The following is a 19,147-nucleotide window of genomic DNA, read 5'->3' as shown; positions in this document are numbered from 1 at the left end:
TTTTCTAACAATCTATTTACCTCCTTAACTTCCTTCTTGTTTATTTTATGATTCAATTTATCTAAATCTGAGAGCAGGAGGTTGAGGTCTCCCACCAGTAGAGTTTTGCTTGAAATGTCTTCCTGTAGTTCTTTCAACTTCTCCTCTAAGAATTTGGATACTATACCATTGGGTGCATACATATTTAGTATTGAAATTACTTTATGGTATCTTTTAGGAGGATATCTATTTTTGCAGTTGCTTTGTCTGAGATAAGGATTGCTACCTCTTCTTTTTTTCACTTCAGTTGAAGCAAAATATATTTTGCTCCAACCTTTTACCTTACTCCAAATGTATCTCGCTGCTACAAATGAGTTTCTTGTAAGTGGTTTTTGTAGGATTCTGGTTTTTTAATCCACTTTGCTATCCACTTACATTTTAAGGGACAGTTCATCCCATTCACATTCAAAGTTGTAATTACTAACTCTTTATTGCCCTCCATGCTATCTTCCTTCTGTTTGTATTTTTCCCCCCTTTTTTTCCTTTATCCATATTCCCCAATATTTTGTTTTATGAATACCTCCACCTTCGGTGTTTTTGTCCTCCTCTATCAACCCCCCCTCCCCTTTCTTTCTCCTTTCCCTTTTCCCTTTCTTCCTTCCCTTCCTTCTGTTAGTTCCCTCTTTTTTCTCCCCTTTTCCCCTTTTAATGCTTGAAAGGTAAGATAAGTTTCTTAACTTAACTGAATGTGTGAAAGTTAACTTTAAGCCAAGACTGTTGAGATGAAGATTCAGGTGATTTTCACCTCAGCCCTCCTTTCCCTCTATAACAATAGGTCTTTTGTACCTCTTAATGTAGTGAGATTTACCCTCATTCAATCTCTTCCATCCTCTTGTCTCCTTATTATCTCCTTTTTTAAGGAGGTATCATTTTTAAATCATTCTATCTGAGTCACAGAAAAGAGTGTCCATCACTTCTGGCTAAGTATATTCTCTCTAATAGAGTTGTAATTCTTGAGAGTTATTAGAGTCTTTCTCCCAGGTGGGGATATAGCTAATTTCATCTTATTGGATAATGGTTTCACGGATAGGTCATGAGTGCCCATCCCTTCTGACTAAGTACATTCTCTCTAATAGAGTTACAATTCTCAAGAGTTATGAGAATCTTTCTCCCAGGTGGGGATATAACCAGTTTCCTCTTATTGGATAGCAGTTTTTTTTTCTTTTACCCTTTTTAAAAAACTTTTAATGTGTCTCTTGAGCCTCCTGTTTGATGTCCAAATTTTCTATTTAGCTCTGGTCTTTTCATCAGGAAATGTTGGAAGTCTCCCATTTCATTAAATGTCCATCTTCTCCCCTGCAAGAGATGGCTCAGCTTTACAGGATAGTGGATTCTTGACTGCATTCCAAGCTCCATTCCTCTTCTAAATATCTCTTTTCAGGCCCTTTGATCCCTTTGATGCAGCCAGGTCCTATGTAATCCTTACTGTGACTCCTTGACATTTAAATTGTTTCTTTCTGGTTGCTTGCAGGATTTTCTCTTTTATCTGATAATTCTGGAATCTGGCCTCAACATTCCTTGGTGTTTTCATTTTAGGATCTCTTTCAGGAGGGCATCAGTGTATTCTTCCAATAACTATTTCATCCCCTGGTTCCATGATATCAGGGCAATTTTTCATCACTAAATCTTGTAATATTAAGTCCAGGCTTTCTTTTCTCTTCAGTATTTTCAGGAAGACCTATAATTCTCAGGTTATCCTTTCTTGATCTATTCTTGAAGTCAGTGGTTATACTGATGAGGTATTTTACATTTTCTTCTTTTTTTCGAGCTTTTGGTTTTGTTTAACAGAATCTTGTTGTCTCATGAAATCATTAGGTTCCACACCTGAGTCTGAGGGGGTGGTGGTGGTGGGTGTTTACCATTTGATCTGGGAAGAGGACTCTGCAAAAAAGTATGGAGCTTAGGTCTCTTACCCAGCTGGTTGATTTTCAGATGTACGACTATCTGCATTATAATTCACCCTCCCATTGCTCCTCTCCCCCCTCCCCCCAGCCAAAGACTCCTTGGCTAAAGTTGGTCTTCGGACCCACCACTCACCAAAGCCTCTGCCACTAAGGCTGGTCCTCTGGCTTCCCCCAGCTGCTGTCCCTGTGCTGGTCCTCTGCTCTCCATTCTGGTTCACCCACACTCCTCTGAGACAGATCTTGTTGGTAGGTGTTCTCCTAGCTTCTGAATTTCTTGTTCTTTCCTGTTATTTTTGAGGGGGGAACCAGGAGCACTTAAAAAGTACCTGTCAGGGGTGGCTAGGTGGTGCAGTGGATAAAGCACCGGCCCTGGAGTCAGGAGTACCTGGGTTCAAATCCAGCCTCAGACACTTAATAATTACCTAGCGGTGTGGCCTTGGACAAGCCACTTAACCCCATTTGCCTTGCAAAAAAAAAACAACCTAAAAAAAGTGCCTGTCTTGTCTCTGCCATTTTGGTCAGAAGATAAGGTCTAGTTTTTCAACAGCTTTAAAGGAGAGATCCATTCTTTAGTTAGAATTTTTGTTCATTCTAAATATGACTAAAGTTAAAAATAGAAAATTTTGAGGTAAACTTATTGGACATATATAGTTCTAACGTGATTATTTCAGTATATTTGTTTATACTATTCCTGAGCTTCTGATTACAACTCAATTTTGCAACCATTAATGAATCTGTGTTCTTATGAAAAGTATTCTGATAATGGCTTAGGATCATAAAGTGTAATTTGAATTCTTTATAGATCTTCTAGTTTTTCCCCCCTACTTATTGGGCCTCTGTTAAATAGCCTTCTCTGGCTTTGTTTGCGCAATCTTTTTCTCAGGTTTGTTTCTCTAGATTACTAGTTGCACATCTTTAATGGTGACCCCTGCAGGATGCCAACCAGTTGTACTGGTCCTGAAAGCCACCATCCTATGGATTTTGCCTCTTAGCCTCAGCTTAGTTCCCACTATAATGATTTATCTCCAAATGGACCCTGTGAAAGACCCAGATGGATCTGGGTCCCAAAAATTTGAGGGAGGGATTTGAAGCAGGTAGTAATGAAAATATGATGCAGGGAGTTATGAATCTAGGTGATTTGTAATTGGAAACAGATTTTGTAATCCTTGATACCATTAAACTTTGTAAAAAATGTCATCTGCTCCTGTGATATAAATTGACGCCTATTGTTCCATTGCTAAAAGTAAAATTTGTAAGGTCTCCTCATTCACACCCCCACCAACTTTCAACCTTTTACCTGGTTTTGGTCATAAAGGAGTTCTAGGGATTTTCCCTTTGTCCTCAGTCTCTAGAACCTTCAGGACCCAGAGAATGGGAAAGAATATTAAAAACCTATCAAAGAATTCCCTCCTTGTGCTCAGACTCTAAAGTTTCATCTTAGCTAGCTCTCTGTCTGCCTGCCTGTCTGTCTGTCTGTCTGTCTGTCTCTCTCTCTCCCTCGCTCTGTCTCCTAAACAAAGCTCACAGAGCCTTTTGTTATTCACTTCTTCCTCAAAGTGCTTGCTGCTTCTCCAGGAAGAGAAAAGGTTTTAATCTGTCCATAATAAATCTTGAGTAGTTTTAATATCCCAGAGGTATGTGAATTCTTTCACTATTCAAAAAAACTCTCAATTTTAAATTGGTGACACCAAAACCTGTCAATAACCTGAACCTCAATATGAAGATAACTATTTTTACTTTTGTGTCTGGGTATCTTCTTTGCCTTTATCAATCTTTTTTATCCATATAGCTTACTTATTTGATAAAGGAAAGAAAGAAAGTGAAAAAGAAGCAAAAAATATGTGAAAAGAAAATAATATGTTGGGATGAGTTCAGATTCTGTATTTGGCTTTTACTAGCTATGTGAACAAATTCTTTCTCAACCTCAGTTTTCTCCTAAGTAAAATGAGGTTACTCATATTTATGCTATCTATAGTTTAAGAACATTAGAAGAGTTTTTTGAATGTCAATGCTATATAAATGTGAGCTAATAATTTTTCATTGTTGTATTCGAAGACTGAATATAGTGCCTGTCATATAATAAAAATTTCAATCATAATTATTGAATTTAATTGCTTTGAATTTAAGAAATGGAAAGCTAAGATTCTTGTGGTTCCAGAAATCAATCAACAAAGACTGATCAATTATTAAATGTTAGTCTTTATGCTAAATGATAGGGACACAAGGAGATAGCAGACAATCCCTACCTTCAAGAAATTTACACTATAATGGAATAGACAGCATGAATAAGAATTAGTACATTCAGCGTGCAAAAAATGTAAATGAGATGAAAAGTTACCTTGAGGGGCAGCATAATTATAAACTGGGAGGACCAGGGAATACCCCCACAAGGAAGTAGCTTTAAACTGAGTCTTGAAAGATACCTGGGATTTTGAGAATTAATGGTGAGGAGGCATGGGAGAGATCATTGCAAAGTCACAGGAACAGCAAATGGATTTTCTTGTGGGAAGAGCAACAACTGGATGAATTCTAGAGAATGTGGAGGAGTGCAATGTATGAAAAGACTAAAAAGGTAGGAAAGGTTCAGATTGTGAAAAGGTTTAAATATCAAAGAAGTGTAGATAGGGTATACTAAATGACTAAACTATTAAATATATCAAAGCCTAAAGGAAAGGAAGAAGGGAAAGAACAAAGAGATAAAGAGAAAGAGAAAGAAAGGAGGGAAGGGGAAAAAGGAAGGGAAAAAATAAGGAACAAATGTCCTGGGTAGTACTTTACAAATATCTCATTTGATCCTCATGAGAAACAATGAGACAGATGGGTTGTTATACATATTTGATGAGCATAAAAACTACACTAAAAGTTTTGAGACATATATTTGATCCTAAAAGTTATAGAGATTCATAAGTTTGGTCAATAGATCTGACATAGTCAGAACTATAATTGAGGAATAGTACTATGGCAATTATAAGAGGATGGTTTAGAATGGAAAAAAAAGACTAGTGTCAGGAAAACAGATTAGGCTATTGGAATAATCCAAGGGAGAGGTGATGAGGATCTGAACTGGGACAAGTGATTGTGTGAATGGAGAGGACACAGATACAAGATATGAAGAAGCTGAAATGACTTGACTTGGAAAGTAATAGCTTATGGGATCTAAGTGCAAGCAGGGAAACAAAAATAAAAAAACACTGAGGTTGAGAAGGTTGGGATGTTGGAAGATGAACTGACCCTCAACTACTTTGTAGATGTTGAATTCAATTTGATCTACTGTATCTTTTCAAAATGAAGATAAGAGGGGGTGGCTAGGTGGCGCAGTGGATAGAGCACCAGCCCTGGAGTCAGGAGTCCCTGAGTTCAAATCTGGCCTCAGACACTTAAGCTGTGTGGCCTTGGGCAAGTCACTTAACCCCATTGCCTTGCCAAAAAAAACCTTTAAAAAATGAAGATAAAAGAAAGTTCATTGGAAAAATTCATTTAGATTTTTGACTATTTTTTTCCTTTAGAATTTATCTTAATACCCTACCACTTATTTATTTTTTTAGGTTTTTCCTAGACAATGGGGTTAAGTGGCTTGCCCAGGGCCACACAGCTAGGTAATTATTAAATGTCTGAGACCAGATCTGAACCCAGGTACTCCTGACTCCAGACCCTGTGCTTTTATCCACTGCACCACCTAGCTGCCCCAACCCTGCCATTTATTTTAAACATAGTAGCTAGTAACAAATAAAAAATAAATTTATGATTGAAAATTACTTTTACCAAATCCCCTTAGAAACATAACAACAGATTTAATTCCAATGATTACAAAGATTCTGGAAAAATATAATTACAAGCTACAAAACAATTTCTGTGAATGCTCAAAACTTTAATGTGTAATTATGTTTTCACTTCATTGTGAAATTGTCAATGAAAACATTAAAAAATTTATCTTAAGAGGTAAATTTCTAATTTGATTATTTATTCTCTTTTGGCTCCTCTCAAAGTACCCTTTTTTGGATACACAACATGAGATTTTCTTCTTGTTTTTTTCCTGTATTTTCCTATTCTAGAAAAATATTAGAACATAATAACTTTTTATTAGAATTATTTTATTATAATCCATTTATACCAAATTTTAATTCTCTCTACATACTAGTTTGAATAGGTCTAGAGCATCTCCAAATAGAGGGAAATTAATTTTTTATTAGAAATCATAGTTGTAGTAATCACTATAACATACATAAATATAGAAGATCAGAATGGTGTTTAGAGCTGAGATTACATTTTTATAGGGATCTCCTGAATAAAAAATTCCCTTTGTCAATTGAAATTGGTGCTGTGTCCTTAAGTTATAGTCTTAAAGAGTTAGCTAGTGAAGTGGGACATTTTGAAGAAAAAGAGAAAGAGAGAGAAAAGGTAGGAAATGTAACAGGGAAAAATAAAATAGAGGAAGAGGAGAAGTCTAGAAGAAAGGAGGAAGGAGAGGGAAGGGGAGGAGAAAGTAGCGGGGAGAGAGGGAGAGAGGGAGAGATTGAGAGAGAGAGAGAGAGAGAGAGAGAGAGAGAGAGACAGAGAGAGAGAGACAGAGAGAGACAGAGAGACAGAGAGACAGAGAAAGAGTTTTTGAGGAGAAAAATAAAAGGTTTTCAGGTCCAAGCTCAAATGAGTTTTATGAGCTGTAGTTCAGGGAGTATAAAAATATTTCTAGAAAGAAAATGTTTAGGAGAAAAAGAGGAAAGGGCTTTTTTAAAAAAAGCAATCGAGTGTATTGAGTTTTTGAATAGGGTTTTATTCTACATTGAGAAGATAGAGTTTAGAGAAACAGTAAAAGACAGGAAGATGATGAGGCTGATGCTGTTCATTGTTTTCACTTGTATCCACCTCTTCATGACCCTTTTTTGGGATTCATTTTACAAAGATACTGAAGTGGTTTACCATCTCCTTATCCAGCTCACTTTACAGATTAGATAACTGAGGCAAAAAGTGCTAAGTGACTTGTCCAGTGTCTCATAGCCAATAATTTCTGAGATCAGATTTGAATTCAAGAAGATGAGTCTTCCTGACTCCAGTCTGGAACTGTATCTACTGAATCATTTCTGAGACTAACATTAACTGTGTGCCTAAGAGGTAGGAAGAAAAGTTGAGTCAGAGCATAGTTGATATAGTGATTCTGAAGAAAGTTCATGCAGATGAGGTGCTTGATTATCTCACATTTTTTCACCTTCCACCTATGCCATAGCTAAGCAATAGTTAATTCAGGAAGCTCATCAATGCATCCAAGTATGTGTGATTTCATAAGAACAGAAATTGTTTCCACCAAGGTTATGATGCTGATTTAATTTGCCTGGAACATAATATCTCTCATCTTTCCCTCAGGTATGTTGATTGGCAATTGCCGCAGATCACTGGTCTCTTCTTCACAGAAATTACTTTCTGGAATGTTGGTTGTGGTGAAAGAGATTGGAGCAGCATCAGATGTCTGCTGAGGTGTTGCCACTCTGGAGGGCTCTTGGGATTTATCTAATTAATGAAAATTAGCTAGAAGTTGTTGTTGATATGGTAAGGAAGATGGGCTCATTCTCAACCGTGATTATTTTTCCTAATGAAGAATATGCTTTGGCAATGGAGGGAGCAGAGTTAAGATGGAAGAGTAGAGAAAACACTCAAATGATTTCTTCCAGTTTTCCGATCCAAACAAATCCAATGCTTCAAATATAATTCTGGCATGGAAGAGTCAACTGTAGGTCAGAGTGAGACAACCTTCCAGCTGAGGACAATGGAGTAGTATATAAAGACACATCTGGGACAAGGGGGTTGACTGATCTGAAGTCCATGTGAATGAAACATCAGTGGCAGGTTCAAGTAGTAGTAGTGATAGAAGCAGCAGCTTTAGGAGCTCTCAAGCCAGAAACCTGGTAAATGGTCTGAAAGAAATGAAAGGGGACCCCTATCCTAACATTGAAAGCAGGACCATATACTGTTTTCTAACTCCTTTGTAACTTTGGAGTTACAAAGGAATATGACCCTATTCCTGCTTATGGGTCATAGTTCAAGGGCAGAGAGGAATACTTTCAATCTAGTACTAGATTTAGTACCAGATGTTGTTTTGCAACTCCACTGACTATCCCCATTTCTGAGTCATAGTTCAAGGGTGGAAAGGAACACTTTTGGTCCAAAGGGAATTGGAGTCCTAAGGAACAAATGTTTTGCAACTTCTTGACTGTGACTTGACTATGACTAAGAGCTATGACTTCTTGGTTGTAGCTCAAGGGCAGAGAGGAGCACTTTTAGTCAGGAGGGAGTGGAAACCCTGATGAGCATTTTTGATTGCTATCCCAAGGGATCAAAGGGTGCATCCTGAGTAAGGACCAGAGTACAGATGTGGAGAACGGTGACCACACTTCTTTCTAAATTACATCATCTTTGAAGCACTGAAAACTTCTAAACTCTAGAATTGGTTCTGACAACAGCAGCACAAAAAGTCATAATCTTGAGAAAGTGTCACTCAATCTCTACCTCTCATCCCTGATACCAGGAACAGAGCCCATTTTTAACATAAAATTCAAAATTAAGAAATAAGCACTATGAGCAAACAACAAAAAAAAGAACCTGACCAAAAAAAGCTATTATGCTTTCAGGGAACGTGAAGTCACAATCTCAGAAAAATACAATGAAATCAAAAGAGATAAAAGAAAAGCCTTAAAGAAAAAAATGTGAATTGGACAAAAGATCAACAAGAATTCCTGGAGGAGCTTAAAAATGGTTTTCAAAATCAAATAAGAGTGGTATAGAAAATGAGCAAAAAATGAAAGCAAAGGAAGAAAATTATGAAAAGGCAATTGGCAGCACTTAAAATAACTAAAACAACACTTAAAAAAAGAATTACCTAAGTGGAAAAAGAAATACAAAAATTCATTGATTAAAATAATTCCTTAAAAAAGTTAGAATTGGGCAAAGTCATGAAGAGATGGTATTAAGAAACAATAAAACAGGGGTGGCTAGGTAGCGCAGTGGATACAGCACCGGCCCTGGAGTCAGGAGTACCTGAGTTCAAATCCGACCTCAGACACTTAATAATTACCTAACTGTGTGGCTTTGGAAATACCTAAAAAACAAATAAAAAAGAAACAATAAAATCAAAAAATGAAAAAAAATGAAGAAAATGTAAAATATCTCACCAGAAAAAAAGATCAAGTAGAGAAAATTTAGGAATTATTGGATTATACATATATATAATATACACATACTATATATATATATATATATATATATACTCAATTGGTAATAGAAATTTATCTTATCCAACAAAAAAAAACAGGAGGGAAAGGAGATAAGAGAAAGGAGAGGTTATAAAAAATAGGACTGATAAAAGAAGGCAGTAGTTAGAAGCAAAACAGACTTCAGAAGAGGAACAGGATAAAAAAAAGGATAAACAAAAGAAAATAGAATGCAAAGAAATGTACAGTTAATAAACCTAACTATGAATGTGAATGGGATGTGCTCACATAAAAAGGGAAATTGAGAGCAAGATGGATTAGAAACCAGAATTCAATAATATGTTGTTTACAACTTATTCACTTGAATAAGAGAGATATACATGGATTAAAATAAGGGAGTGAATCATAATCTATTCAATAATCACAAAATAAATGAGAATAAATAGAATCTTAGAAAAGTTAGATAGACCTCTAAAGAAAAGTTAATGGGAATAGAAAGGAGTTTAATTTATCTCAAGTATACATGGCACCTTCACCAAAAGAGACTGTGTATTAGGTAAAAAAATAACCCTCACAACCTAATGTAAAAAAAAAACCCAACACACCCTTTTCAGAAATTACTTTAGTAATGGGCCATGAAAGTATAGATTAAAAATTAATTGGGGTTGGGGGGGGGAGTAGGGGGGTGGGGGAGGGAAGTAAGATTGGGGGAAAATTGTAAAACTCAAAATCTTTAATTAAAAAATATTAATTGGAGGGCAGCTAGGTGGCACAGTGGATAGAGCACCAGCCCTGGAGTCAGGAGTACCTGAGTTCAAATCTGGCCTCAGACACTTAATAATTACCTAGCTGTGGGGCTTGGGCAAGTCACTTAACCCTATTGCCTTGCAAAAAAAAAATTAATTGGAAACTAGAAATTTTTTTTAGGTTTTTGCAAGGCAAACGGGGTTAAGTAGCTTGCCCAAGGCCACACAGCTAGGTAATTATTAAGTGTCTGAGGCCAGATTTGAACCCAGGTACTCCTAACTCCAGGGCTGGTGCTTTATCCACTACCCCACCTAGACGCCCCAAGATAACCCAATCTTAAAGAATAAATGACTCAAAGAAAAAATCATAAAAACAATCTATAATTTTCTTAAAGGGAATGACAACAATGAAACAACATTATAGAATTTGTGGGATGCAGTCAAAGCAGTACTGAGTAGCTGTGGGGTAGTGAAAATAGCACTGATTTTTGACTAATAAGGTCAAGGCTAAATTTATATTTTTAACACTATTTACTAATTGTAGCACTGGGCAAAACCTCTTATCTGTATGAGGCTCAGTTTCTTTTTCTATAAAATGAAGATAGTAATAATTACATGATCTGACCCAGTGGATTGTTACAGAGATCAAATGAGATCATATGGGCAAAGTACCTGATAAACCTTAAAATTTTATATGATATATATATATGTATATATAATATATATACATATTTTTTTATTTTTATGATTGTGCAGCTAGGTGGTGCAGTGAATAAAGTGCAGAGCCTAGAGCCATGCTGACTCATCTTTGTGAATTTTAATCAGATCTTAGGTAACCCTTTTTGCCTCAATTTTCTTATCTGTAAAGTAAGCTGAAGAAGGAAATGGCAGACCAAGAAAACCCCAAATTGCATCATGAAAAATTTAGACTGAACATCATCATTATTACAAATAGTATCTTCCCAAATATTTTTGAATGGCTAAACATGTGTCAACACATGACTTCCATTGTGATTAAGAATGAATATACATTTATAGGCTATGAGCAGAAATAAAGTGCCAAGAAATAACATATAAATGAAGAGGATGGACCTGATAGGGTAGCTAGTTGGCAAAGTGAATAGAGCACAAGTGAATAAAACTCTGGAGTCAGGAAGACTTGATTTAAAATTGAGCCCCAGATACTAGTTGTGTGTCCATTGGCAAGTAACTTGACCCTATTTGCCTCAGTTTCCCCATCTATAAAGTGATCTGGAGAAGGAAATGACAAACTTCTTCAGTTGCTCTGTCAAGAAATCCCAAATGGTATTTCACAACTCATCACTTCCAATAAAAAATAAATGCTGAATATTGATTTTGCCTCTAGATAACAATTGACGTTACTTTCTCCGAAGTCTTTTGCTCCAGGATATCGTCTGAAATTTTTCCTTGCTTGTATCTGCTGGTTATTAATAGGTTTGTTCCAAATGAACTCAATAGTAAAGTTTTTTATTGTTACTTAATATTGATAAAAATATTTTAAAATTTATTTTTAAGGTCTACAATACTTTCTGGAATTTAATGGAGACATTTATTTCTTTAGAAGACAAAATAATTGCAGGATACCTCCCCAAAGTCTCAATACGGTTTTAAGCTGAAAACTTTTGTTTTATCAAATGTATTATTCAGAATAGTGATGTAGTTCATTTTCAAAAAAATAATTAAATTACAATAAGGGAAACATAGTTTTCATAATGGACTGATAAGAATGAAATTGACCAGGATATTTTACCTTATAAGTTGATGCAAAGATTAATTTGAAATTAAATATGTCTTGACAAAGACAAAAGTAAAAGTATTTTTCGGTGAGGATGGTATTTCTAGGATGTTAAAGCAACTCATCTAATTGAATTGATATGATGAATTAAGGCAAGTAACCAGTCAATCCAATAAGAGAACAAAAATCTTTGACTTAAATGAATTATCATTTTAATGTCATTCAGTCAACCAATATTTATTGTTTACTATGTGCCAGGAACATTATAAAAGGAGAGATAACAAGTAGACAGCTATGTATATATATGTCAATCAAATGCCAATCTGGTAGCTTTATATACAGATGGTCTCTGGTCAATAAAATAGATTATCCTGTTAGTCTTGTATAGTCTGAACCTCAGAACATTAATTGGTGATAATGTCCCTGTATATTCCAGGAGAAAATTTTGAGAGATTTGTATTTTGAATGTCAATAAAACAGACGTTCCAATATTATGGACCCTTTTGGCAGTTTGCCAAAGCCTGCATGAACCACTTTCTCAGACTGATGTTTTTAAATATATAAAAGATATATCATTAAAAAGAAAACCAATTACATTTAAATATACTCAAATATGGAAAAATATTTTATCCTTTAATGAATATTTAGATCATATTTTTAAAAACCTATTTTTCAGCAAACATTATTTATTGTCTATATTGTAAAATTTAAGGGACTATTGTATGTGGGAGTACTGTAAACTTTTATCACCTAGTATCCTCTAGCACTGGTTGATTGGAGAGTGCCATGGGAGTAGGAGTGGACCAGGGACTGGGGAGGATATTTAAGCACTTGTATTTGGTTTAATAAAGAGAGAACTTGGAGAAATTTCCATCCTTGTCTCCTGCCTGGGCAAGGATAAGCTAGTCTAGAAGGAACATAACACTAAAAATAAACATAAAATAGATATTTAAAAAATATATTTTAACTAAGAAATGACAAATAGAAATACTATTTGACCAAGGCATAATATTTATTCAATTTTCATTTATAAAAATATCCATGAAATACACACATATTTAAAAAGTTTAAACCAGAATATTTCCAGTATTTTGAATAGCTCCTCTATGTAGAATTCTTGGATGCCATGGACAGGAATTACACAGGATTGAAATTTCTAAATTAGTTGCAATCTGCACCAGCAGGGGGAGTCTTTGCTTGTCTAAGATCATAGATCAAGAGAAGTTTTGCTATATTCTGTACTGTTTAAAGAAAACAAAACTGTTTCATTTTGGGAGGTCTTATGACACTTCCTGAGTACCCATGCCGTCTCTTCTGAAAGCTATATACAGATCCTTGAAGTTCTGAGATATTCATGAAAATTATGTGGCAGATATTAATTGGTTTGCAGAGAATATACCAAATAGTGTAGTTCAAGGGGAAAAAAAATGAATATCTCTCACTTATCAGGGATAGGGATAAACTGTCTGTGATGATAAAGTCAGGGATTTTGCCATTTCTAATGTAATACAGGGTGATTTTTCAATTTAATTTATTCCAATTGAGATTTTATTGTTATAACATTTCTAAAAAAAATATTTACCTCAAATTGTTCAGTAAAATAATAAAAAAGTGAGGAACCAGAAACTCGTGAATAATCAAGGGTAGAATTTGTTTAGTATCAGGCAATTCCTTTTAATTAAAATAATTTGAATTTTCTTCTTAAAATAATTCTTAAGAAAATCATTATACTGTTTAGTTTATTATTATTATACTGTTTAGTAAACCATCTATTATATAATTTATTATAAATCATTATCATACTGTTTAGTAAATAAATCACTTTTATTTTAGAATAATGATAAGTTCAAGCATCTTTTTCTTTCTGGATATGTGATCTCATTGGTATAGAGAACTGGTAGTGGGGAAATGTCTTCATTGAATGTAGATACATAATTTATCTATAATTCATAAACTTACAGTGTTTCTTGGTACTATGTTTCTTATTCTGTCATTTTTCAGTACCTTTTTGTGACCACTTTGGTGGTGGTTGTTGTTGGGTTTTATTGTTGTTTTTATGGGGAGGGGCAAAGATACTAGAATGACTTGCCATTTTGATCATTTTATAGAAAAGTAAACTGAGGTGAACAGTTAAGTGACTTGCCTAGGATCACACAACTAGTAAATATCTGAGGCCAGATTTGAATTCCAGAAGATGAGTCTTCCTGATTCTAGGCAGTGTTCTTTCCACTGTCCCCACTAAGGTACTTGAGTTTACTGGTACACTGAGAGATTAAGTGACTTGTCCAAGGTCACACAACTAAAGTCAGAAGCAAGACATGAACTCAGGTCTTCCTGACCTGGCAAGTCTTTTAACCAATAAGTCACACTATCTCATGAATTTAAGTGATAAAGGAGGATGGAAAACAATAGTCATGCACATTCTAATTCAGACATACTGAACTCTAAATATTATTTTAACATGAGATTAAACACTTATAGACATAATGCTTATGTAGAATGAAAGCAAATATTGGAATTCAGATAACTGGAGAAATCTCTATATAGAAATCTATAATAAGACCCAAGTCCTTAATCATCATTTTGCTCTCAGAATCACAGATTTAAGATCTGGAAGGAATTGCAGAAGTTATTTGTACAGTCTTTAAATTGGTCAAAATCAGAGTGTGGATTTCTTGTCACAGGGATTATTTTTTAAACTTTTGGTATCCCAAGGATTTAGCAAAGTGCCTGGAACATATTAAAAGCTTATTAAATGTTAAATGACCTAATGACATAGAGATGAACTACCTATCAGGGTGCTGAAATAATGGGCAAGTACAATTGCTGAGCCATTGTCAAAAATCTCTGACAGAGTGTTAATGGAAGAGTTGCTGCTAAGACTGATAATGGGAGAGTTGCTGCTAGATTGGAAAATGGCACTGTATTGTCTTTTCAGAAAAGGGGAAAAAGGTGTGGAGCTTTTAAGCTAAAAGTTAGTGAGCTTGAAAAAATGATGTGCTATTAAGCTGATAGTCAGTGAACATCTTCCAGCTCTAAATTTTTGATTCCATGGTCTAATAAAGTCTGTATTGATTAAAAAAAACCACTCTCATGTCTCCAACAACAGGCAGTGCCAGTAAAACTTCATTTATTTTTTTAAACAGGATTATTAGAGCAACACCACAAAAGAATACCAGACATTAATTTTGCCTAAATGTTAAGAAAACATTTATCAAAGTCCTTCCTTATATTCTTTTTTTTTTTTTTTTTTCAGTTTTTGGAAGGCAGTGGGGTTTAAATGGCTCATCCAAGGCCACACAGTTAGGTAATTATTAAGTGTCTGAGGCTGGATTTGAACTCAGGTACTCCTGATTCCAGGGCCAGTGCTCTATCTACTGTGCCACCTAGCTGCCCCCCCTTCCTTCTATTCTTAAAGAAAATGTGGAGAGAAGTAAAATAGATAACAATGTAGTTAGGCAAATATGAACTTGGATGAATGGTTGGAAGAAAGACATGGTATCTAAAACCAGGGAAGTGATAGAATCTTTGTCCTTTGTTTTGCTCAGGCAATATTTGGAGTATCTTTTTCAATTCTTCAGATCACACTGAAGAAATATATTTATGGACCAAAGAATTTCCAAATGAGGGTAACCAAAATGGAGATGGGTTTCTAGATTATGTCCTGTGAGGATGACTTGAAGAAGCTGGTCATGTTTAAAACTTGATGGGAAGTAGAAAAAATATAACTTCCTTCAAAGGTCAGAGCAACTAGATGGTACAGTAAATAGAATGCCCAACTTGGAATCAGGAAGACTTGAATTCAAATCTAATCTCAAAAACTTAGGATTTGTGTGATCCCAGTGTGTGTGTGTGATCACTTAACCCTGTTTGCCTCAGTTTTCTCATCTACAAAATTCTAGCCTATCCCAAGCTTAACTTGAATCCACTCTCCTAATTAAAGCATTCTCTAATGTTGTCTAGAGAAGACATTTCTTGATTTCAGCTTCATCATCATATTGATAACATTTCTCTGTTTTGTTGCTCTAGGTTTCATTCCTGATATTCCTACTAGATTTTTTTCTGTGGTACTACAGAAGTCTCTCCACCTTGGAACCCCTCCTTCTGATCTACTTTTTCCATAGAATATTCAATCCTTTTCAGACTGTACTATTTATTCTCCTCTGGAACATTCTCTAAAATGCCACATAACTAGGTACCTTCATCTCCCCCACCTCCAATTTCCTTTTTTTTTCTTTAGGTTTTTGCAAGCCACTGGGGTTAAGTGGCTTGCCCAAGGCCACACAGCTAGGTAATTAGTGTCTGAGGTCGGATTTGAACTCAGGTACTCCTGACTCCAAGGCCAGTGCTCTATCCACTGCACCACCTAGCTACCCCTCCAATTTCTTTTTCTGAGCTGTTTTTCTACATTGGAGAGTAAGTTCTTTGAGGGCAGATTGTTGTTTTTTGCATTTTTTCCTTTGTATTCCCAGCATTTTGTGTTTGGCAATTAGTATTAATTGAAAGCTTATTGCTTATTTCTGTTGACTTTGCTCTCTCATTGTACCTCTTGTAGAAATAAATGAAAAAGCATTTTTCATTCTTGAGAATGCACTTGTTAAATTATATTAGTTGTACATTTTTTTTCTCTTTCTAGGTTTATTTGTACTTGGAAGACAAGACCTGTATTTAAAATTAGTATGTCTTCCTGCTTCCAAAATAGTACTTTGCAAATAAGAGGGGCTTATTCAGTGTTAAGTTTGTTGAGTCCAGCATATGCCTTTTCTTTCATTTCCCACCAAATTTAGTATGTATATGATGGTAGCTTGCCATGCCTGTTAGGCCATATTATATTGCATTTAAATTTCTCCACTTAAAGGGGGATTCTGATCTCTATAAAATTCTGAGCTATTTAACGATTTGTTTTGCTTTATGTACCAAGCTCTTGACAGATCCAGGAATGAGACAGATAATTGGATTTCAGATTTCTTACATTTGTGTCCAAATAATTAAAATTCTTTTTCTGTGTGGGAAAATTCTCATTCATATTGTATATACCTTGTTCACTAAAACTGGAACTTGAGGGCTATCCATTCCTCTATATTCATCTCCATTCTTAATAATCTCAGCAATCTCACTTTCCTGTTTTTGTAATGACTGTTTCACTTTTTCTAGTAGCTCGAATATTCTTCTTAGTTTTTCCTCTAAGGGCAAGTTTCCTTGATCCTCCATTTTGCCAGTTTCCTGCAAGAAAATATCATGGACTTAGTTCTGATTTACCAGAAAACATTACTTTCTTTTCTTTTTTTTTAAGAGATGGAGAAACAGCAGAGTTGGGACATCTCTGGGCAAAAGAGTAATTGTGAAATGTTGACAACAAAGAAACATGTTTTGAAAATAATTATTAGTATGCTACAGGTTGAAGGGGGGGAAAGTGTCAGGAATATTTTTTGAAATAGTTTGGGGTTTTAAAATGAGTTTAAATTCATTTTGGGGGTAGGTATATGGAAATTTCATTGAGTTTTTAAGTATAACAAGTGTTGTTTAAAGAATGTTTTGAAGTTGATCCACCAATTTAGATTGTGTTGAGGGATACTCTTTAGTTTTCTTTCCATTTCAAATATTGTCAATGGCCAAAAAATTAATTGACTAATGGTTCACCAATGCTATTGATTTTGATAACATTTGACTAGCTCTCTTCTTGAAAGATAAAAAATAACTCAATACTTAATACAGCGTTGCTTAACAAAATTGCACTCTGTTGCCAGAGAGAGGGATTCATTTGGGTGAGGAAATCACCAATATCTCTGATTTAGGGAGGTAAGAAAGGCTTAGATTTTAATTCACAGGTTGTACAAAAGTTCACATGAGGTTCTTTGAAGAACCATCTAAATGGTGAGATTCAGTATTGCTATGAGCTAAAAGGAAAGATAGCCAAAGGATAGGCTGATTACCAGAAACTGAGGGAAAGAAGGGCTACAGTGAAGGCAGGAAATCCCTAAATGAAGGAGATTAGTTAGTTATGTTGAAATTAAATTTAGATATTTTAACAAGGTAAGAGATGTCTCCAAGAGAATAGCAAAGAGGATAGTCAAGTTACAGAGATAATTACAAGCTGGGAAAGAAGGTGAGTTTCTTAGGAGATAGTCAAGTTAAAGAGTCAGTTGGGGGAGAGTAGCAAGACATTTAAGGAAGGGAAACAAGAGACTGCCATAGATCTGGCTGCATAGTATTAGAACCGCATGGGTACAGCAGCATGAAGCTGGATCACGTGGAAAAGGAAAGGGAAAGGGGGGGCAGCTTGGGCCAGAGCCCCAAAGCAAAGATCCTGAAGTGGAAGTGATGACTCCTTAAATACATTTTCTGTGATAGGAGGAGCAAAGGTGTTGCCTGAAGAGTCATTTAACGCCAAGTGTAGGTGTGGTTTTCCTTTGCCAGGCCATAGAAGTGGTCCTTAAGGAGTGGCACTCATTGAGCATGAGCGGCATTCATCAACATTATGTAGGAGTGGTGTTCATTAGTACTATGTATGCCTCTGCTCCAAAGAGTATAACCAAAGTCAGGCTTACTGTTAAAAAGTCCAAAGTGGCTTGAAAATAGGGTCCCCAAAATGCCAGCACAGAATGGAGAACATCCCCACAGCAGAGGAAAAACCTGTAAGATTTGTTTCCAATTCCAAAGGGTTACAAAATTTCTCTGTGCCCAGAGTTCCTCTGCTTCAACTTCATTTTTAATAACTGAATAACTGAATGAGAACAACTTGTAAATGACTATCTGAGACTTTGTTTTATATTTTTTTACTATAGCCTTTGCCTAACAGTTGGTATTCTAGTGATAATTGTCAAATAGGCAAGTAATAAACTTTGCATTTATATACAAATCCAAAATAGTAAATATTATATGAGAGAAAATATCATGCTTTCTTAATTATAATGCAAAAAATTTGTAGAAAGTTTACTCTAAATTTTATACTTTGACATTATGACCTAGCATGTCTACCACAGTGAAGAAGAATGATATAATATATAATAATAAAATAACTAGTATTTATTTAGTAGATGACTGTTTGCAAAGTGCTTTATATATTTTGTCATATGATCTTCACAATTAATCTGTAAGGTGGATGCTATGATTTCCCCAATTATGTAGATGAGATGATATTAAATTATCTCTAAGCCATAGACATGAAATTTGTAAAAAATTATTTCAAAACATTCAGTGCAACAAAAATTCTATGGAATAAGAAAATATAGAAGAATCAGCACTGAGGGGAGAGAGGTTGATAAAGGAGATAGAGAGAATTGCCCATCCTGATGAAATCTTGGAGTCATCAAAGAAATTCAAAAAGTTTCCATCAATTCTTTTTTCTGTGCTTGGTTTTCCTTTGGCAAGATGACCCAGTATAATATAGAAGAGAGTTTTATGTCCTTAGAGTCCAGAGAAGCTAGCCAATCACCCTCAGATATTTATGAACCATGTGATCCCAAATAATTCCAACCCTGTGAACCTCAGTTTCATCTGTAA

The 19,147-nt window shown here is 35.2% G+C and overlaps 1 protein-coding gene across 3 annotated transcripts in view; it reads left to right on the top strand.

Moving 5' to 3' along the window:
- LOC141502258 (cytochrome P450 1A1-like) overlaps positions 1-19,147 on the top strand; it is a 70,182-nt gene that overhangs the window by 33,700 nt on the left and 17,335 nt on the right. The window contains exon 7 of one of the 3 annotated variants that reach the window (XM_074206911.1): positions 7,302-7,484. The exons of 1 other annotated variant lie outside the window; for it this stretch is intronic. In XM_074206911.1, coding sequence (XP_074063012.1) covers positions 7,302-7,449 — 148 coding nt within the window. In that variant the 3' untranslated portion in view covers positions 7,450-7,484. Of the gene's footprint in view, positions 1-7,301; positions 9,159-19,147 lie in introns of those variants that run through there. One more of the 3 variants, XM_074206910.1, reaches the window with a different exon arrangement.

This window comes from Macrotis lagotis, chromosome X (assembly GCF_037893015.1).
Source record: "Macrotis lagotis isolate mMagLag1 chromosome X, bilby.v1.9.chrom.fasta, whole genome shotgun sequence".
Taxonomy (NCBI): Eukaryota; Metazoa; Chordata; class Mammalia; order Peramelemorphia; family Peramelidae; genus Macrotis; species Macrotis lagotis.
Note: the sequence above shows the minus strand (reverse complement) of the source record. Positions and strands in the feature narration are given on the sequence as shown.